Source organism: Nerophis lumbriciformis, linkage group LG08 (assembly GCF_033978685.3).
Source record: "Nerophis lumbriciformis linkage group LG08, RoL_Nlum_v2.1, whole genome shotgun sequence".
Taxonomy (NCBI): Eukaryota; Metazoa; Chordata; class Actinopteri; order Syngnathiformes; family Syngnathidae; genus Nerophis; species Nerophis lumbriciformis.
Window position 1 is genome coordinate 38,594,009 of NC_084555.2, and position 23,337 is coordinate 38,617,345.

The window sequence follows — 23,337 nt, forward strand, 5'->3', positions numbered from 1 at the left end:
GATCAAAATTGTGACAATGTATACAGTGAAAACGATGAAGATGATGCATTAATATTTTTTTTTTATATATATATACTTTTGGGATGCTTTATGACAAAACATTGTCCATTGAAACAACTTAGTAAGAAGCAAAAAAAAAACAATGATGGTTGACAAAAGGACTGAAAAATGCTTGCAACAAGAAGAATGCATTATATAGAACATTTATAACAAAGATCTACAGAGGCAGAAAACAAGTACAAAACATATAAGAAGAAGCTAACTGGCATACGACGAACACGGAGGGAGTAATATTACAGTTATATTATATATGTTACAATTATATATTACAAACCCCGTTTCCATAGGAGTTGGGAAATTGTGTTAGATGTAAATATAAACGGAATACAATGATTTGCAAATCCTTTTCAACCCATATTCAATTGAATGCACTACAAAGACAATATATTTGATGCTCAAACTCATAAACTTTTATTTTTTTGCAAATAATAATTAACTTAGAATTTCATGGCTGCAACACGTGCCAAAGTAGTTGGGAAAGGGCATGTTCACCACTGTGTTACATGGCCTTTCCTTTTAACAACACAGTAAACGTTTGGGAGACACATTTTTTAAGCTTCTCAGGTGGAATTCTTTCCCATTCTTGCTTGATGTACAGCTTAAGTTGTTCAACAGTCCAGGGGTCTTCGTTGTGGTATTTTAGGCTTCATAATGCGCCACACATTTTCAATGGGAGACAGGTCTGGACTACAGGCAGACCAGTCTAGTACCCGCACTCTTTTACTATGAAGCCACGTTGATGTAACACATAGCTTGGCATTGTCTTGCTGAAATAAGCAGGGGCGTCCATGGTAACGTTGCTTGGATGGCAACATATGTTGCTCCAAAACCTGTATGTACCTTTCAGCATTAATGGTGCCTTCACAGATGTGTAAGTTACCCATGTCTTGGGCACTAATGCACCCCCATACCATCACACATGCTGGCTTTTCAACTTTGCGCCTATAACAATCCGGATGGTTCTTTTCCTCTTTGGTCCGGAGAACACGACGTCCACAGTTTCCAAAAACAATTTGAAATGTGGACTCGTCAGTCCACAGAACACAGAACACTTTTCCACTTTGTATCAGTCCATCTTAGATGAGCTCAGGCCCAGCGAAGCCGACGGCGTTTCTGGGTGTTGTGGATAAACGATTTTCGCCTTGCATAGGAGAGTTTTAACTTGCACTTACAGATGTAGCGACCAACTGTAGTTACTGACAGTGGGTTTCTGGTGTTCCTGAGCCCATGTGGTGATATCCTTTACACACTGATGTCTCTTGTTGATGCAGTACAGCCTGAGGGATCGAAGGTCACGGGCTTAGCTGCTTACGTGCAGTGCTTTCTCCAGATTCTCTGAACCCTTTGATGATATTACGGACCGTAGATGGTGAAATCCCTAAATTCCTTGCAATAGCTGGTTGAGAAATGTTTTTCTTAAACTGTTCAACAATTTGCTCACGCATTTGTTGACAAAGTGGTGACTCTCGCCCCATCCTTGTTTGTGAATGACTGAGCATTTCATGGAATCTACTTTTATACCCAATCATGGCACCCACATGTTCCAAATTTGCCTGTTCACCTGTGGGATATTCCAAATAAGTGTTTGATAAGCATTCCTCAACTTTATCAGTATTTATTGCCACCTTTCCCAACTTCTTTGTCACGTGTTGCTGGCATCAAATTCTAAAGTTAATGATTATTTGCAAAATAAAAAATGTTTATCAGTTTGAACATCAAATATGTTGTCTTTGTAGCATATTCAACTGAATATGGGTTGAAAATGATTTGCAAATCATTGTATTCCGTTTATATTTACATCTAACACAATTTCCCAACTCATATGGAAACAGGGTTTGTATATATATATATATATATATATACACATATATATATATATATATATATATATATATATATATATATATATATATATATACATATATGTGTGTATGTATATATACTGTATATATATATATATAAACACACAACAACACACATTATATAAGTATATATCAACACAGTATGTACATGTACACATACCGTATATATGTATATGATCTATATACACACACACACAAGTATATATATTGTTACTTTACATGTCGGCTTTTGGCCGAAATTTTGGCAAATTTAGATGGTGTTCTGCTGTAGTTTCATCAGAGGACATCTCTACTGCAGAAAGGGACACCATGTTATCATGGGCTTATCGCTGACAGTCTCAGTAGGTGAGACACCACAGCGAACCATCAAATGGGAGAAGATGGGCTGGAACTGGCGTGCAAATGAATTGTGTTTCCAGCCACCATACATGTGGAAAAGAGAGACAATATGAAATAACAAGCAAGAAAAAGCATATGAAGACAACTACTGTTTTCAGAATATATTATAGGTAAACATCATCAAAATGAATTTCCCCAACGGGGACCAATAAATCTAAATCTAATCTACCCTACCTGATGCTCTGATTGAATAGGAGCTCCAAGGGATCCTGGATGAAACTGTAGATGAGCAAATACAGATGAACTTGGAGCAGTTCCAGAATCATCAACATCAGTGCATCCATATTGATGACAAATCCAATGACGGACAATTATCTGCACAATAAAAAAAGTTGTAATACTTTGAACATAGTGGAAAAAGGCTCCAAGAAAGCACTACATAATGTTGTTCTGTCAAAGCAGTTCAATGAATTTCAACTATCACTTCCATCCATAATGTGTAATCAACAATTGCTTGTATTCCGTCACATGACCTTTTCCCGGAAGTGAAAGCCACTGGTGGTCAACCAAGCCAAGATGGCGGTTATACAGCAAGCAGCGCACAAACTGAGTACAAAAGAGGCTTGAATCTGCAAAAAGCAGATACGAGCAAAAAAATCTAACAATGCAATGGAATCAATGCTTATACATTATTAAAAAAAAAGATTTGTCGAGTGATATCAAGGATTAAACGTCGGTCGCGTTCCCGGACATATAAAATTATTATTCTCGAGACGCCATTCTACACAACAGTGGAAACTTGGAAAAGCATGGAGGTCTACAACTTCTTCGTGTGGCTGCGTCAAGGAAATTGGTATCAAGACTCTCCCGGATTAATATGCATAATTTTTGCTCAGGGTAAGGTTGCATTTCATGACTTCGCGCCTACAGCCATGTTTGTTGCTGTTGCATGTGCGGTTTACGAGTAGCGTGTTTTTCCCCGTCTTTTTCAAAATAAAACTATAGATGTCAACATTGTGTATGTGCTATACGCTTCATTTATTATTGTTACCTTTGGTAAAAGCTCAACTCTTTTAGGTTTTGCTCACATTTGATGTATATTATTTAGACTCGCGCAGCTTGTGCTTTTTGAAACACTTGTAGCAAACATGTGTTTAAGAAATACAAATAATATAAAAATAATACTTAATGGAAAATAATTATTAAATTTATATCAAACAAACATTTAAAGTACCAGTAGAGTGGGAAAAGAAGTTGCCTCTAAATTGAAGCAATTGCATATACATCTGATTTATGACACCGAAATACTTAAGTTTGCGAATTAATATGATCAAAATAGTATCCATTTCACAGAGATTACCGAGCCATTTTGAGAGATGATGAGGAAGCCAGTCACATGATCACGTGACCGCAGGTCCCTTCCCACAAATCATGCAGACTTTGTGGCAGCCAACGACGATTACTTTGGGAAAAATTACGATCCATAACCTTATATTGTTGATCCTGAAAATAAGGAGGATGATCTACAAGTTTTAGAAGCTCTGGTAAACAAATCCAGCTTTAGTAAAACACTAAGCATCATGTAGCAGTAATGCTTCAGTGCTAAACAAGAAACAAACTATCAATTAATCAAAGTTTACTTATGTAGCCCTTAATCACAAATCTCTTAAAGGGCTGCACAAGCAGTAACGGCATCCTCGGCTCAGAACCCACATTAGGGCAAGAAAAAACTCACCCAAATGGGAACGAGAAACCTTGGAAATAAACTACAAAAATAATAAAATAATATTGTGGGGGGAGGTGTTGTCAGCGCTGCCTGCAGGAGCAAAGGTCACCACCGCCTCTGTCCATGGTGCTGAGGACAGGGTACCATCAGATGGGGGCGTGGCAGTGCTGACGGCGAAACACAGCTGGCAGGTGATTAGATGTCACAGGTGGTACGTGTTAGCCTAATCATCTGTTGTCTTTAACAGTAAGTGGCCGGGAGCAGGAGGAGAGAGAGGATACGGACGCGACTGAAAGGTCACGTTCGACTGGAGAGAAAAACTGTCGTTGAAACATTATCATTAAAACCTTGTTGAAACCTGCACGCTTGGCTCCTGCGCCGTGTCTGACAGTGGGACCGCTAGGAAGCGACTTCCACAGATATCTTACTCTAAAATGTCTGCTCTCACTGCAATGTCTCCATCTCTGTGTATAAATGTAATGTCACAAATGAACAACTTGAAGATTCATGGCTAAACCCTCCTAATGTCCAAATAAGGGGCATGATTTATAATCTACAATAACTTTGACCAGCCAAGACACGATGACGCGGGAGCAGCAGGACAATGCTGCTGGCTTACAGTAAAAGCAGCAGAGAGCTACGTGCATCATTGTGCCGCTAAAAATAGTTTGTCTGCGTTAGCGCTTATAATAACATCACTAATATTTGGTTATGTCACAATATGTATAAAGAATATTGTTGGCAGGTTTTACGTGGTTATTTAAAGGGTATTGTAGGTGAAATGGAGAGACCCCATTGACTACATTGTTAGCGGACTTTTTATGCATTTATTTATGAATTAAAATGCATAAACATGTGTTCATGTCTTATACCGGGATTGTGAATGATAGTCTGCACATCTCTAATTTCTGCGCATTTCCAGTATGACTGTCCTGATACTATGGTCAGAGTGCAGTAGCATTACTTTGGTGACGTCAATCTCCGAAAATGGCCAAAAGGTATTTGGAGCAGAATATTCAAAATGGCTGACTGAATTTGTGGCATTTTGTGATGTTTAAACAGGTTTTGTTTTTTACATACTTTGCAGATTGTTAATACGATTAGATATGGTTTAATGGATACAATAATAGTAGTAATAGGGACGCAAAAGACTGGACAAGTTGGTAGAGAAGGCCAGTAACGTGGTGGGAGTGGAGCTAGACTCTCTGGCGGTGGTGTCAGAGAGGAGAAGTCTAGCAAAGCTCCTAGCCATTATGGACAACACCTCCCACCCACTACACTCAGACCTTTTGGAGAGAATGAGCGAATTCAGTGGAAGGCTCAGACTCCCAAAATGCAACACGGAACGACACAGGAGGTCCTTCATACCGACAGCCATCAGACTGTATAATGCATATGTTCCTTGACTGCACTTAAATGTAGAGTATATGTAGAATATATTTATATTATATATATATATAATATATTATATATATTATATCATTTATTATTATTCTTGTCTATTGGGAGCGAACTGTGGTGCTGAATTTCCCCCAGAGATCAATAAAGTACTTTCTATTCTATTCTATAACACATATAAGCATATGAAGTCAACTTGATTTTCTACAATATAGGTACTTTAATGAAGTAATCACTGCAAACTTGCCGTTTTGTAAAATCTTGCACTCTTGATTACCTCTTGAGGAACTCTGAAGAAAAGTTGATCCTTTTTGCAATTTGAAAGATTCATACAGCCAAAAACAACACAAGCATGTCTAAGGATGTTTTCATTCATCCAGGTCATTGTAATCTCAGATCTGACCAATCGAAGTCTATGAGCATAAACTGATGAAGCCTACTGAAGTATTGGCACCAGCCGCTAGACTAGATCTGACCAATCTAAGTCTATGAGCATGAACTGATGAAGCCTACTCGGATGAGAGGCAAAACGTCTTCTAAGACAAAACAAATGGTTGAGTTGTGATTGATTGAATGAATGCCCTGAGATAACACAAGCATAGGGCATTTTTTCTTCAAGAATGTCTAAATGGCGCCTAGTACCTATTGAGAAGAGAGCGAGCTTGACCACCACGCATACTTATTGGGTGGGACGTGAGTTGGACGTGACGTCAGAAAAATACAAGCAATTAGGTGTCCATCGCAGGGATGCAAACTCACAGAGAATGAAAACGGTAAACAACTACCAGGGTGAATAGATAATTAGTTTGTATCCATGTTTTTAGGAAAGGGATCAGTTTTTTGTTTAGCTTATACGGTGTACTTTAAGGACAATGGAACAATGTAATTGCAGAAATTAGAGAACACATGCGAGAACATACACTGAATCCAACAAGAACAAAACCGCTTAAAGTTATTTAACAGAGATAATTATACAAACATACTTAACCATCCTTCTGACACTTGCATAACATTGATGTTTTGCAATACATAGATAGATCTGGGACCTGCAATACACGACAACACAAATAGAAGAGTGAAAAACATTGAAATGGGCATCATTACAGCAAACATGTTATGACACTTTTGTCATGTGGGATTTAATAAAAGTCTGTTTAACATTTATTCAACAAAACTCATATTTTGATGCATATTGTTTAATAATGAAGCAAAGCTGCCAAATTAGCTTAATTACAAACTATTGTACAGTCAGATGTTTAGTTTATATTTTCAAGTAATTGTATATTCAGACATGACAGCGAGCTTACTATTTGTTAATTAAATGTACACTCTGGAAAAAAGATCGCTGGTCGATGTTATATCAACAATATTTGTTTTATATCTACATTAGCATTATTGTGTCAGTTGTAATCTCAGTCAGTGACTAATAAAGTCTCAGTATTGGGAACACTGGCACGAAACATACAGTAGCTAAGCTTATAGCTAGCTGGCAACAATTTCACTAGTGGGCATAAATACAGCACAATAATCTTCGATTCACAAAATATAAACAATTGTAATGTTTAGTCTTACTTGTGAAAAGTAATCCCCCGTAACTCGTTTCCCATGGTCCGTCGATTTGTGTAAGAATACGCAGCACAATGCCCGGCATCGTATTCTTCCTTGTTCTTTCTGCTGCTCAAAGGAGTAGATGACCGTTTTAAGATGGCGGGTAAATTTCCTGCGCCCCAGCATTCAATGAGATGTCTATATACAGTATATATGTCTATGAAAATTACGGCCAACTAAAAGCGCTGTATGCAGCTAGCTGGCTATCCGGACAGCTATGCAACAGTAAGTAGTAGGCCGAAGCCAATATTTCGAAAAGCTCATACTGTACCGTATGACTGACTATTAAAGAAGGTAAAGCAGGAGCAAAACCATTTACTCGACCACTATTTTTGTTGAAGAGGTTGCAGGTGAGCGTGACCGCCAATTCAAAAAACACGATACCTGTACAGTGCACACAAGATCTCCTTAGCACACTGTTCAGCTATTAATTGCACAACTTGACAACCCAAAAAACCAAATGTGTCATTATTTTAAGCTAACACACAAAAGAGAGTATACATATACACACATTCTAGATTTATAACTATGACTGCTGTATTTAAACAGGACAGTGGCCAAGACGCCAATTGTGCACACAATATACAAAACAAAAAACCAGTGAAGTTGGCACATTGTGTAAATCGTAAATAAAAACAGATAATGATTTGCAATTAATTTTCAACCTATATTCAATTGAATGAACTGCAAAGACAAGATATTTAACGTTCGAACTGGTAAAGTTTGTTATTTTTTGCAAATATTAGCTCATTTGGAATTTGATGCCTGCAACATGTTTAAAAAAGCTGGCACAAGTGGCAAAACAGACTGAGAAAGTTGAGGAGTGCTCATCAAACACTTATTTGGAACTTCCCACAGCTGAACAGGCTAATTGGGAACAGGTGGGTGCCATGATTGGGTATAAAAGCAACTTTCATGAAATGCTCATCCATCCATCCATTTTCTACCGCTTGTCCCTTTCGGGGTCGCGGGAGGTCCTGGAGCCTATCTCAGCTGCATTCGGGCGGAAGGCGGGGTCAATCATTCACAAACGAGGATGGGGCGAGGGTCACCACTTTGTGAACAAATGCTTGAGCAAATTGTCAAACAGTTTAAGAACAACATTTCTCAACGAGCTATTGCAAGGAATTTAGGGATTTTACTATCTACAGTCCGTAATATCAAAATGTTCAGAGAATCTGGAGAAATCACTGCACATAACGGCAAGGCCGAAAATCAACATTGAATGCGTGTGACCTTCGATCCCTCAGGCGGTACTGCATCAAAAACCGACATCAGTGTGTAAAGAATATCACCACATGGGCTCAGGAACACTTCAGAAAACCACTGTCAGTAACTACAGTTCGTCGCTACATCTGTAAGTGCATGTTAAAACTCTATTATGCAAAGCGAAAGTCATTTATCAACAACACCCAGAAACGCCGTCGGCTTCGCTGGGCCGAGCTCATCTAAGATGGACTGATGCAAATTGGAAAAGTGTTCTGTGGTCTGACGAGTCCATATTTCAAATTGTTTTTGGAAACTGTGCACGTCGTGTCCTCTGGACCAAAGAGGAAAAGAACCATCCGGACTGTTCTAGGCGCAAAGTTCAAAGCCAGCATCTGTGATGGTATGGGGGCGTATTAGTGTCCAAGGCATGGGTACATTACACATCTGTGAAGGCACCATTAATGATGAAAGGTACATACAAGGTACTTCAAAGATGCATTATCCTTTATACAAGACGAAATTTACTGTAATTGTAGTTGACTAAAATGTTAAGGAATTTAGTTGAATAAAACAAGACCAAAACTAAAACAATTTTAATGACTAAAATATGACCATAACAAATACATTTTTGTAAAAAAAACTGACTAAAACTAAAATAAAAACTGCTGTCAAAATGAAGACTGCTGTGACTCAAGTCATCAACGGAACAAATTCCACCCACCAGCTTCCCGCCGATGCAGAAAGAATCCCAACAGGTGTCACGCTGGATTTTGTATCCCCGACAAAATTTGCATCTCCTGTAACTGGTGTGATTGCATTTTGAGGGGTGAAATTCACTAATTTAGATTAGTAGTTAGTTCAGAATTTTTGCTGAACAGTTTAAAAAAAACATTTAACAAATATTTGCATAAAGCAAAAAAACTGCCCAGTCTCATGTTGATAGTGTTGAAAACTTAAAAAATTCTTTGATCAAAAATAATCTTAATAAAAATAATAAACGTTTGTCTCATTAATTACGAACAAAGCGATTATTCGCAATTAAATATTTGAATGGTTTGACAGTTATAATTTAAATGTTGAACCAACCTGATATCCAACCAGACTACCAAGGGTACACTTCCTCTGAGTAGCAACCCATCGAGCAATACTTGTAGCACCAATTCTGCGTGGTTGCGTGACCACAATGTTGCACGAGGCATTTTTCTCACTGTAGTGGTCCAGAATGTATTGTGGCAGCTGGGTGGTCTTGCCGCTGCCTGTGGCTCCTCGAATTATAACGACAGAGTTGTTTTCTATGAGAGAAATCAGCTGGAAGGACACACACACACACACACACACACACACACACACACACACACACACACACACACACACACACACACACACACACACACACACACACACACACACACACACACACACACACACACACAAAGTTTAAGCTTCAGCTTTAAGTCAAATGTTTAAAAAAACATTACAGAGCAGATGTACATGTAAAAGTCAGTCATGTTCATCTTGACAACCAGTCTATGTCGAGTCATCAACCAACTCGTCATGTCCTGGTTCACTATGTGTACTAAAAACAGCGAGCTTCAGCGGACGTCGTGGAACTGCATTTTTACAAACCAGTGTATCAATTCCTTGGAATCGCTTGCCATTTATTTAAACAGTTCTCTTATCGATCCTTCCGGGTGTGGATGCCGTTGCGTACTGACGTCAGATCTCAAAATGGTGGAGCCCGATCGCAACAAATGCTCTACAGCTGACTACATTTTACAAGAATGCAGATGAAGAGACAGGGCTGTGAAGCCAGCACTGAGCGGACAAGCTTCACAGTGTCTTGGCTGAATGAGCAGGTATCGGACAACTCAGTCTCCTTGGACGTATCCTCGCTCATCCATGCGGACTGGACACTGGCCGAGAGTTAGTAGTGCTTTGTTGGGTCTGCTCCCGTCTCTGGCCATGCTCCCTCCACCCCAGCAGATGATGGCGTGGAACACCACAGAGGCTATCAGAGTGTATATGTTTCTTTTACTTTTTATTCATAGCTGTATGTAGAAGTGGTTGGTTGCATCAGCTCTGCTCTTTTAATGTCTTTAATGTCCTTTGATGATTCCCTCTTACACACATGTAAGAGGGATGTGTGCTATGGCTATGAGTTGTTTTTTCCCTTGGCCTCAGTCTGGACCCCCTCTCTAGGGGCCCAGGCTTAGACCGATTTTTTTTTCTCATCCCCCCATTGTTTACCTGTATCTCACCTTTTTTGTAAAGGGCGCCGAAAGTTGGCAGACCCGTCAGCGATTCTGTTCTGTCTCCCTGTAATGTTTGATCCTGTTCTGTCTCCCTGTAATGTTTGTCTGATCTTGAATGGGATTGTGCTGAAAATTTTAATTTCCTCTCGGGGATTAATAAAGTATTTCTGATTATGATTCTGATTAATGTCTTTTCATTTATATGAGCATGGCGAGAGACAGATTCTGACTGGCTACGAGGCGGGCAGCCCCAGTTCACGTGCGCCGATAGACGAATGTCAACGAGCAGCGACTAAGTTTGTGGTAAAAAGTTTGCATTTTGGGTTGCTGAATGTTGAATTGTAGTAAGAGAAAAGTTGCATGTTTTCCTGCAACCAGATTTTCTCTAAGTCATATACCGTATTTTTCGGAGTATAAGTCGCTCTGGAGTATAAGTCGCACCTGCCGAAAATGCATAATAAAGAAGGAAAAAAACATATATAAGTCGCACTGAAGTATAAGTCGCATTTTTTGGGAAAATTTATTTGATAAAATCCAACACCAAGAATAGACATTTGAAAGGCAATTTAAAATAAATAAAGAATAGTGAACAACAGGCTGAATAAGTGTACGTTATATGACGCATAAATAACCAACTGAGAAGGTGCCTGGTATGTTAACGTAACATATTATGGTAAGAGTCATTCAAATAACTATAACATATAAAACATGCTATACGTTTACCAAACAAACAATCTGTCACTCCTAATCGCTAAATCCAATGAAATCGTATACGTCTAGTCTCTTACGTGAATGAGCTAAATAATATTATTTGATATTTTACGGTAATGTGTTAATAATTTCACACATAAGTCGCTCCTGAGTATGAAACTATGAAAAAAAACTGCGACTTATAGTCCGAAAAATACGGTACAGGTGAAACTCATAAAATTAGAATATGGTGTTAAAGTCCATTCATGTCAGCAATTAACTTCAAATGTGAAACAAATCTGTAATATTAACTTATTACATGCAAGCCTTTATTATCATTCTGATTATCATGGCTTTGTCACACCTGGGTGAAGTCTTGTCTGGGTTTCGTCTGTTGTCATGTTGTCTTGCCATTTCCTGTTTTATTTTGAAAGATTAACTCTCCCTCTCGTTTCAGGTCACTTGCCCTTCCTCCTGTTTCACTGGTCTGACGTCTCTCCTGATTGCCTGATTGTTCCCACCTGTGTCACACTCCCTCATGTGTATAAATGTCTCGTCCTCCTCTTGTCTTGTGCCAGAGTGTCTCGTTACTTCATGTGCGTACCTCCAGCGTTCCCTTGCCATAGCATTGTCCACAGCCACAGCCACGTTTCTTGTATCTTTTTTGGATCCATGGGAGTATTTTGATTTGTAAGTTTTCTCAGGTAAGAATAGCTTCCTAGCATCACCTCCATTGGAGCGGCTTTTGTTATACTTAGTAGTTTTTTGTTCATAGCCCCTTTTTCCCTCCGTAGACGGAGCGTTTTTGAGTTATTGATATTTTTGTTAGTTTAGAGCTCAGGTCAGTTGTGTTTTTATAGCCTGTTTTGTTTCTCCTGTTTTGGACCCCTTCCCTTGTCCAAATAAATATATTGTCTTCAAATCCTGCATCTGTGTTCAGAGTCCTGTTCTGGTCTTGACAGGCTTACAGTTTTTTTAAACTTTACATTTTCCGAGATTTTTAATTCAAAGTTTTCATAAACTGTAAGCCATAATCATCAAAATTATAACCAATAAAGGCTTGACATATCTCACTTTGCATGTAATAAGTTAATATCAAATGCTACTAGAGTTGCAAAATTCCAGGAATATTAAAACTTGGAAACTTTCCATGGGAATGTATGGGAATTAACAGGAATTAATGGGAAATGAATGGGAATAAAAATTGAATGCCACATGCTAGATCTTGCAGCATAATTATTAGCTAAAACAACCTGATTTAATGCAAATTCAGTAGAATTTCAACCCTTCACAGTGCATTCCTCCATCACATGTGCAGATAATTCCCAGCATGCTACACACTACTGCAGGGCTATTGAGGCCACACTAGTATTTGAGCCCAAGGACTTCATTCAGTCAGGTAAGTTTTGATGATATTACTGGGGTAAATATATTTGATCTATGGTATTTAAGTTTAATAGAGGTGTAATTGCTGTAGACTACTCCAGCAGACTTCCACTCAAGCTAGCTAGCTGTTCCTGTACTTGTTAAATGGTTTTGGGGCCAATATTTCTAGCTAGCTAGGTTTATGTACCACCACAGTCTCATAATGAACCGAAAACATTTATCTGCTAGCCGTGATACTAATTTTCATTTACGCTAAGAACGTTAGTGATCCGAATTTACCTTTTTTGTGATCTGTCAAGTTCAACTAGCAAATACTAAATCAAAATGTGTAGTTTCCTCTGCCTTCAGTTCTGCAAGCCATTCTGTTGTCATACAAGAATGTAGGTTATAGTTTGATTTAGCATGCTGATTGAGTGTTCATTTATTCATCTAGCCTATTTCTATTCATTTGTCCTTTAGTAAAATATTTTTAAAGACGACTACAATTGTTTAGCTGACTACCGTATTTTTCGGACTATAAGTCGCAGTTTTTTTTCATAGTTTGGCCGGGCTCCAGTGAGATTTATATATGTTTTTTTCCTTCTTTATTATGCATTTTCGGCAGGTGCGACTTATACTCCGGTGCGACTTATACTCCGAAAAATACGGTATTTATATCTGTGTGTGGCATTACATTAGTGTTTTACAATAATAAATAAATACAAACATAATAATGCCACGTATACCATCTGATGTGTGGAGACATTTCACCCCAACCAATGTAGGCGGAAAGGCTGTGTACATTTGCAAATACTGTGCAAAGAGCTACGTCAAAAATTCCACAAAGATGCAGCAGCATATAGACAAGTGCCCAATAATATATCATTATTGGAATTCCCCATTAATTCCCATTAATTCCTATGGACGGTGTCCCACTTTGAATAATCAAAAAATGGTCAATATTTCCCAACTTCTTGAGCTTAACTTCCCGTGGTAAATTTCTGGAAACTTTCCGGAAATCTACCGTAAACTTTCCACCCCTTTGCAACCCTACATGCTACTAAATGTTACATTGTTGTGTAGTTTGCACATGATTAAATTCTAAAGTATGTGCCTCTTGCGACCTCACTGTAGGCTTTGTAAGGTCATGTTACCTCTGAACTGGAAACTTTGCACAAACAATCGCTCAAAATCCTTGACCGAAAACCACAACACCACCATCGCGGTTTAGTTCTCCAAAAATATAGATTGTTAAATTTAGCTAACATTCAAAGATTAGCATCAATACGAATGGTCCATCGAATCCTAAATAACACTGCACCAGCGCCACTTAAGCACTTTGTCCAGTTTACATCTGCTGCGACAACTAGAAACACACGAGCCTCCACCAGGGAGCAGTGTAGCGTACCCAGATGTAAAACCTCTTTTGCACAATCAGCCTTTTCATATAAAGCCATAAAGGAATGGAACGACCTCACAACAAACTTAAAGTCTAACAGATTACTCTTCATCCACAATTGAAGTTAAAAAGTGGCTTTGGAGCAATTAAAGCTGCTCACACGGTCACTAAGGTGGGCATTATGTTTGACACATCAACTTAATGTGCATTATATTTATCCATGAGAGCATTTTTGTTGTAAATTGTGAGATGTGTCTGTTAAAATCATGGTTGTTTTTACAAATGATGACAGATGTGAACAAAAGCATGTATTGTCTTTGTGTGATGATGTAAATGAGGTGTGGTTGCATTGTACATTAAGTATGTGTCCATAAAAGGGCATTTTATGACTTTTCTTAATTTGATTATATGCTATAGTATGATTTTATTGTCATCATTTTATTGCATGATTTTTGTATCCCTTTAATTTAGGTAGCCAGGGACTGCAGATGGAAATTAGCTATTTAGCTATAATCTGGTACAGAACATATCTGTCTTTGAGCTTAATGTTTCTGTGCATTGTCCCTTCACATAAAGACTAAACTAAACTAAACAAAATTGGTGCTAATCCACCTTTTTTTTTTTCACCAAATAAAAATCAATAAGAGAACGGTTAAGGAACCAAATCGTTAAGCACAATCGAAAGAAGAATCGGAACCGGAAAAATCTTATTAATTCGCTGAGCAGTAGGGCTGCACGATTATGGCCAAAACAATAATGACACTTATTTTCATCAATATTGAAATCACGATTAATTATGATTATTCATTATGTTAAATAAAACTGTGTTTGGGGGTGTAAACGAGATGCCATCATGAAATTTGTAATCAAATAGTCTAATACAAAAAGGCTGAAGAAACATTCTCCATATATTTAAAGACAAATATGTGTTTTTGTTCATTATTGGAGACAGGTCGACTTTTTCTAATTACATGATGCCTTTAGCTCTATTTTTTCCAGTTTTCCAGACACTATTTAGCACGATAGTTAGAAGTTAGTGAGACTGCAAGGAGACCAACAGAGAAGCCTGTTGTTCAAACGTCCAAAGGCGTAAAAATGAGTTTAACATTGGGGGGGAGGGACAACACATACTGTATTTTAACCAGACAGATCCATAAAGAGCATGGTGCACAAGGGTTAGTACGTGTGCCTCACAATAAGAAGGTCCTGGGTTCGATTCTGGGCTCGGGATCTCTCTGTGTGAGTTTGCATGTTCTCCCCGTGACTGCGTGGGTTCCCTCCGGGTACGCCGGCTTCCTCCCACTTCCAAAGACATGCACCTGGGGACAGGTTGATTGGCAACACTAAATTGGCCCTAGTGTGTGAATGTGAGGGTGAATGTTGTCTGTCTATCTGTGTTGGCCCTGCGATGAGGTGGCGACTTGTCCAGGGTGTAACCCGCCTTCCGCCCGAATGCAGCTGAGATTGGCTCCAGCACCCCCCGCGACGCCGAACGGGACAAGCGGTAGGAAATGGATGGATGGAGATCCATAAAGACTTTAAGCAGTGATGTCGTAAAGGAATTTACTATACATTAGGGCTGGACAATTAATCAAATTCTAATTTCGAACATCGATTCTTAAGATTATGAAAATATAATAATCAAAACAAAAAATTATTAATGGGCCGCGCAACGTGCATGCGAATTACGGAGATTGTGACAGAGAAACCGAGGAGGAGTTGAGTGAAATGTGGAGCATGTTTACTAGAATGTAGGGATCTCACCATGGTTGCTACTTTTAAAACAACGCTAGTATGCCCAATCAAAAATCACTAAACTCAACAAAAAAGCCATATGATTTCCACATATATGTAACCGCAGACGGAGTCACATAATTGGCTAATAAAATGGAATTCGCTGATAAACGCGAAATAATATCAGGGAAATTGACTTGAATGTAAGTGAAATGCTGTCATTGTGAGGAGAACAAACATTTGCTTGGGAAAATAACGTTTCCGGTGCACTCATTCATCCCCGACACGCACCACCGCCCCGTGCTGGACTAAACAATGTTGAGACGGTCACTTGAAACAGCGACTAGACGACATCGTTGTAACGTCAATCTACAAACAGTGGTCGCAACTTGAGAAGTGCTCTCTTCTTTTTAACAGCCTCAAATAAGTTGCCTCTTTACTCATATAGCTGAGCTGAGGACAACAGCAAAGCACGCGTCCCCCCCTTCACAACAATAGCACGGTGCCACATCCGGTCTGACAGCGCAAACGAAATAAAGTTTTCAAAAAAGTACCTTGCACAAGCATTATGTACTTAAAGCAGTTATTAATGCACTTACAAAACCTAAAATATTGGTCAAAATTGTCCAAAGATGTATGATTATGCAACAAAATGTAAAGATTTTTACATTTAACTAAAATTGTATTAAATTTTATTTGACACAGAAACCACACTCTTGTTGTAAAATGTGTAAAAGGTAAAAAACTGAATTAAAAACAAAAACGGAAAAACTTTTTTTTTTTTTTTTTTTGTATATTGCTACTATTTTACTAGTTGTGATGTATTTGTTACTAATTCATATCCCTTTTTTAAAACCATATTCAAAGTTGAGTTTGGTGGTACAATAAATATTTTTTTTTTTCAAATTAATGAATAATTGTGTAAATAATCGTGATTACAAAATAAATCAAAATAAACGTGATTATTATTTTTGCCATAATCGTCCAGCCCTACAAAACATTCACAAAATAAATCACTTGAACTTTTTAAAAATAACTTTCTGATGAAAAAAAACTTTAATAATGTACAAAAACATGATAAAGATAACGTCTAGTAAACAAGCTTTATTCCTCTCCAACATTACCATGCCGTTAAGTGCAACAGTTTGGCCAAAAAAAATAAAAATGACTGATGGCTCTCACATCTATTACACAAGCTTTGTGCCTCAAAGAGAAGTCAGCACGCTGTCACTTAAGACCCTGCGTTCAAATCAATAAGATCACGGAACATTTTAACTAGTGTTGAAGTTATTGGGAACACAGACAAAGTTAGCAATGAAATAACGAGTGACAATCCCAGTCAACAAACAGCCAGACGTTGAACAAGTTGAGTTAACGTTCCCTACACATTGTTTTACATATCGCCTAATGCATGTTTCTTCATGTACAAAACACTTTAGATTCAGAGCAGGTGAGTGAAGGAGCTACCAGTGAAATTGTGCTGTGTTGTGCTTTCAAAATTAATATTTACATATTTTTCTCCTCCGCAATATAATTTTTAGGTGAGACGAATCAGTCTGTCTCCATTAGGGCTGCAAGATTTTGAGGAAAAACCTAATCGTGTTTTTTCTCCAAAATTGCAATTTGATTTTGGATTCTATATTTTATACATACAATTGCAAAAATAATGAGTAAAGGAATACATGTTACTTTTAGACTGTCAATCAACATTCTTGTCTCAAGGTGCCACACAGAATATGCAATAATTTACTTTCAAAAATATTTGGCTTTATGCAGACAAACAGAGCTCTTGTCAACATCATGCTCTTTAACTGAAGAAATATTCAGTTAAAACTATACAGTGCTTATAATGTAATGTAATCGTAATATGTAACAATGCAAGTAACCATTTAAAAAGAAGAATTGTTTACCATTGTACTGTCATTGGAAGGTTAAAATAACTTTGTTATCCTAAATGAATAACCAAGAAAAATGTAGTAATTTATGTAAGCAAAAATGTAACCTAAATAGATATGAAACATCTTAAAGACCTACTGAAATGCGATTTTCTTATTTAAACGGGGATAGCAGGTCCATTCTATGTGTCACACTTGATCATTTCGGGATATTGCCATATTTTTGCTGAAAGGATTTAGTAGAGAACATCGACGATAAAGTTCACAACTTTTGGTCGCTGATAAAAAAGCCTTGCCTCTACCGGAAGTAGCAGACGAGTAGCGTGACGTCACAGGTTGTGGAACTCCTCACATCTGCACAGTTTACAATCATGGCCACCAGCAGCGAGAGCGATTCGGACCGAGAAAGCGACGATTTCCCCATTAATTTGAGCGAGGATGAAAGATTCGTGGATGAGGAAAGTGAGAGTGAAAGACTAGAGGGCAGTGGGAGCAATTCAGATAGGGAAGATGCTGTGAGAGGCGGGTGGGACCTGATATTCAGCTGGGAATGACTAAAACAGTAAATAAACACAAGACATATATATACTCTATTAGCCACAACACAACCAGGCTTATATTTAATATGCCACAAATTAATACCACATAACAAACACCTCCCTCCTCCCGTCCATATAACCCGCCAATACAACTCAAATACCTGCACAACACACTCAATCCCACAGCCCAAAAAACCGTTCACCTCCCCAAAGTTCATACAGCACATATATTTCCCCAAAGTCCCCAAAGTTACGTATGTAATGGCCATAGGGGTCCATCGAGGCGTATACATAGAATGAATATTGCCAGTCACAGTTAACTTGTGCTCAGCTGGGAAAATAAATATATATATATACTTATGTCATCCATTTACTTATTATAAACTGTTACAGGCGTATCAAATAATCATATTAATATTAAAAATGCAACTTAATAATATGTGGGGATATAAAAGGCATCTGGTGCTAACAGACCGGGCGGAAGCGGAAATTGACGTCATAAACCACCTAGGAGCACCTGTCAGACCCGGCGTTTTTGCTACGGAGCCACTTCTTGGAAGAATCCTCATTTTTTACCTTTTTTGTGGACTTTCCATTGGCCTGTGGAGAACCGGCACAACAGACTCTTTTTCCAGGAGGACTTTGATTTGGATGCGCAGACGCGGTGCCGTGAGTACGCAGCTGCGGCTTCCAAACTTTGATCGCTTGCCCGTACGTGCATGCCTCTATGTGCATGTCACGTACGTAACTTTGGGGAAATATGTGTTGTATGAACTTCGGGAAAGTGCATGGTACTTTGGGCTGTGGGATTGAGTGTTTTGTGCGGGTGTGTGGTTTTGTATTGGCGGGTTATATGGACGGGACTTATGTATGCCCTTGTTGCTAGGTCTCGACTTCATGACCACATCACAAATGATACTCAAACCTCATCTCAGGAGGTATGTCATGCCCGGAGGGAGAGAATTCAAATTTCTCCCCAAAGGCAGAGAAATGCTTCGCTGGACTCACCCTGGTCCCTCCATTAATTTTTACATGGCCATAAATGAGGAACCCCAAGTCAATCAGTCTGCAATCCCCCTCCTCGAATCCCAACCTGAGGTGGTGCGGCCACTGCTGCAGAAGTGGCCAACTGCTTGGACTGAGACTACTGGGGCCACCAGGGTAATTAAACATCAAATCACCACCATGGATGAGATGCCTGTTAGGAAGCGAGCTTACAGAGTGTCCAGTCAAAAACAAGATATAATTGAAGAACAAATCAAAAAAATGATCAACAATGGAGTGATAGAGCCATCGACATCTCCGTGGGCCTCTCCCGTTGTTCTGACACCCAGGAAGGACGGCACACCCCGATTCTGTGTGGACTACAGGGGCTTGAACGCCAAAACCCAGCATGACGCCTATCCCATGCCCCTCATACATGAGATCCTGGAGTCGTTGCAAGGTGCAAACTATTTCAGCTCCCTTGACCTGCAGAGTGGCTACTGGCAGGTTGCCATGGAGGAGGATAGCAAGCCAAAGACTGCCATGGTCACACATCTGGGCCTATACCAATTTAAAGTAATGCCATTTGGACTGCGCAATGCTGGGGCGACCTTCCAGCGCTTAATGGAGACAGTGCTGGGTGAGCTTAGGGGAAGAATCTGTTTCGTGTACATTGATGACATCATTGTGTTTTCACAAACAGAAGAACAACACCTGCTTGACCTTGAAGTGGTGTTTGCAAAACTACAACAAGCAAACCTTACTCTCAACATCAAGAAATGCCACCTGCTTCAAAATCAGCTCACCTTCCTTGGACACCTAATATCAGGCAAAGGAGTGGAAGTAGGTCCGGAAAAAATATCTGCAATAACGGCATATCCTCCTCCCACAGACCTGAAGAGTCTCCAAAGGTTTCTTGGCATGGTCGGCTGGTACCACAAGTTCATACCCAGGCTGGCCGACATTACTGCTCCTCTAAACCAACTAAAAAAGAAGGATGTTCCCTGGGAGTGGAGTCCTACCTGCCAGGCGGCCTTCGACCACCTCAAATCACTTTTGCAGTCTCCACCAGTGCTTGCTCAGCCCCATCCACAAATCAGTTTCCAGGTTCACTGTGATGCCAGTGACTCGGGCCTCGGCGCGGTCCTGATGCAACGCCTTGAAGGTGAAGAACGGCCAATTGCCTTTGCCTCCAGAGCGCTCCAAGGAGCTGAAGTCCGCTACTCCACTGCCGAAAAAGAGTGCTTGGCTGTGGTGTGGGCTGTTGAGAAGTGGAGACATTTCCTTGAGGGAACAACTTTTGATGTCTTCACGGACCATAGTGCCCTTTCATGGGCATTCAACTGCCCTAAAACTTCGTCCCGACTAACACGGTGGACGCGGAGACTCCAGGGATTCACATTCAGAGTCCATTACAAAAAGGGCTGCTGCAATGTGGTACCAGATGCACTGTCACGGGCACCCCAATTACTAGAAGGGAAGATTTGCCTCCTTGTACCAAAAACCTACTGGTCAGATCTCCCCAGCACACTGCAAGATCTTTCTGAGGCCCAAAAAACTGATTCAACATGTCTGGAATGTGGACCCTCTGTTGACCAACCTACGCCTGGCCGGATCCACTATCAACTTCAGCAAGGGGTGTGGTACCGAGGAGTACCATGTAAGTATGGCGGCTTCAATTATCAGCTGGTAGTGCCATTGGCTCAGGTGCCACAGTTCCTGGCCTACTTTCATGACAGTCCATTCGGAGGACATCTGGGGAGAATGAAGACACTCTTGAAGATTCTGGAAGTAGCTTGGTGGCCGACAGTAAGGAAAGACGTCTGGAGTCACGTCCAAGCATCCATAACGTGTCAGAAATACAAAAACCCCAACGTCAAGCCAGCTGGGCAACTCCAGTTCTCTACTGTCAACGCCCCAGGAGAGATGCTGGGAGTGGACTTCATGGGACCTTTTCCCCTCAGTAAGGCCCGGAACTCTGTGCTGATGGTGGTGGTAGACTACTACTCCAAGTGGGTGGAGCTTTTTGCCCTGAAAGACGCCAAAACTCCCGAGGTCTGCCAAATTCTCAAAAATGACATTTTCACTCGCTGGTGAGTTCCCAAATATCTTGTGTCTGACCGAGGGCCACAGTTCACAAGCCAACTGATGTCCCGTCTGTGCGAATCCTGGGGGGTAACCCATAAATTAACCACAGCTTACCACCCACAAACCAACATGACAGAACGAGTCAATCGCACCCTCAAGACCATGATTGCCGCCTTCGTAGGGAACCATCATCAGGACTGGGATAAGTGGCTGCCTGAATTCCGGTTTGCCCTTAACACCGCTGTCCATGAGACGACCGGTTCAACCCCTGCCAGGTTGACTCTCGGGCGGAATCTGATGGGACCCCTGGAACGACTGGTGCACAAAGCTCCACCACCACACACATCTGCATATCACACCATACTTACACACACACACCTAAAGTGGAGAGACATGTAGGCGCGTCCAAAGCTCGACAAGCCAGATATTATAATGCACGACACAAAGATGTACACTTTGTAGTTGGGGATCTGGTCTGGATTAGGGCGCACCCACTTTCCAAAGCTTCAAGTAAATTCTCTGCCAAACTTGCACCCAAATGGTTAGGGCCTGTGCGGGTAGAGAAGAAGTTAGGTCCTGTAAATTACAGTATTCGTTGGTTGACTGATAAGTCTAAGGTGGATACTATTAATGTGGTAAACATGAAACCCTATTATGGTCCCCATAAGCCGCTGGCTGGGGGGGGAATGTAATGGCCATAGGGGTCCATCGAGGCGTATACATAGAATTAATATTGCCAGTCACAGTTAACTTGTGCTCAGCTGGGAAAATAAATATATATATATATACTTATTATGTCATCCATTTACTTATTATAAACTGTTACAGGCGTATCAAATAATCATATTAATATTAAAAATGCAACTTAATAATATGTGGAGATATAAAAGGCATCCGGTGCTAACAGACCGGGCGGAAGCGGAAATTGACGTCATAAACCACCTAGGAGCACCTGTCAGACCCGGCGTTTTTGCTACGGAGCCACTTCTTGGAAGAATCCTAATTTTTTACCTTTTTTGTGGACTTTCCATTGGCCTGTGGAGAACCGGCACAACAGACTCTTTTTCGAGGAGGACATTGATTTGGATGCGCAGACGCGGTGCCGTGAGTACGCAGCTGCGGCTTCCAAAAATTTGATCGCTTGCCCGTACGTACGTGCATGCCTCTATGTGCATGTCACGTACGTAACTTTGGGGACTTTGGGGAAATATATGTGTTGTATGAACTTCGGGAAAGTGCATGGTACTTTGGGCTGTGGGATTGAGTGTTTTGTGCGGGTGTGTGGTTTTGTATTGGCGGGTTATATGGACGGGAGGGGGGAGGTGTTTGTAATGCGGGATTAATTTGTGGCATATTAAATACGAGCCTGATCGTATTGTGGCTAATAGTTATACATGTCTTGTGTTTATTTACTGTATTGATCATTCCCAGCTGAATATCAGGTCCCACCCGTGACTCCTTAATTGCGTAGTGGCAGAGACACCCGGAGAACTTGGGTGCGTTTGTTACACGTATGTGACATGCACATAGCGGCACGCACGTACGGGCAAGCGATCAAATGTTTGGAAGCCGCAGCTGCATGCGTACTCACGGTACCGCGTCTGCGTATCCAACTCAAAGTCCTCCTGGTAAGAGTCTCTGTTGTCCCAGTTCTCCACAGGCCAATGGTAAATCTTGACTGTCATCTTTCGGGAATGTAAACAATGAAACACCGGCTGTGTTTGTGTTGCTGCAGCCGCCCGCAAAACACCGCTTCCCACCTACAGCTTTCTTCTTTGCTGTCTCCATTGTTCATTGAACAAATTGCAAAAGATTCACCAAAGCAGATGTCCAGAATACTGTGGAATTTTGCGATGAAAACAGACTATTTAATAACTGGCCACCATGCTGTCCCAAAATGTCCTCTACAATCCATGACGTCACGTGCAGGCGTCATCATACCGAGACGTTTTCAGCAGGATATTTCGCGCAAAATTTAAAATTGCACTTTGGTAAGCTAAAGTATTGGCATGTGTTGCAATGTTAAGATTTCATCATTGATATATAAACTATCAGACTGCGTGGTCGGTAGTAGTGGGTTTCAGTAGGCCTTTAATGTGCATTTTTTTCCCAAATGGAAAAATTAGGTTGGACGTTGTTTTGTTTATTGCTATCACGTGGTCGCGACGACATTTTTGCTCATTCCTCCG

At 40.2% G+C, this 23,337-nt stretch overlaps 1 protein-coding gene across 1 annotated transcript in view; it reads right to left on the reverse strand.

Annotated features, from left to right (window-relative positions):
* tdrd9 (tudor domain containing 9) overlaps positions 1 to 23,337 on the reverse strand; it is a 108,542-nt gene that overhangs the window by 37,052 nt on the left and 48,153 nt on the right. The window contains exon 4 of the mRNA XM_061968875.2: positions 9,289 to 9,510. Coding sequence (XP_061824859.2) covers positions 9,289 to 9,510 — 222 coding nt within the window. The remainder of the gene's footprint in view (positions 1 to 9,288; positions 9,511 to 23,337) is intronic.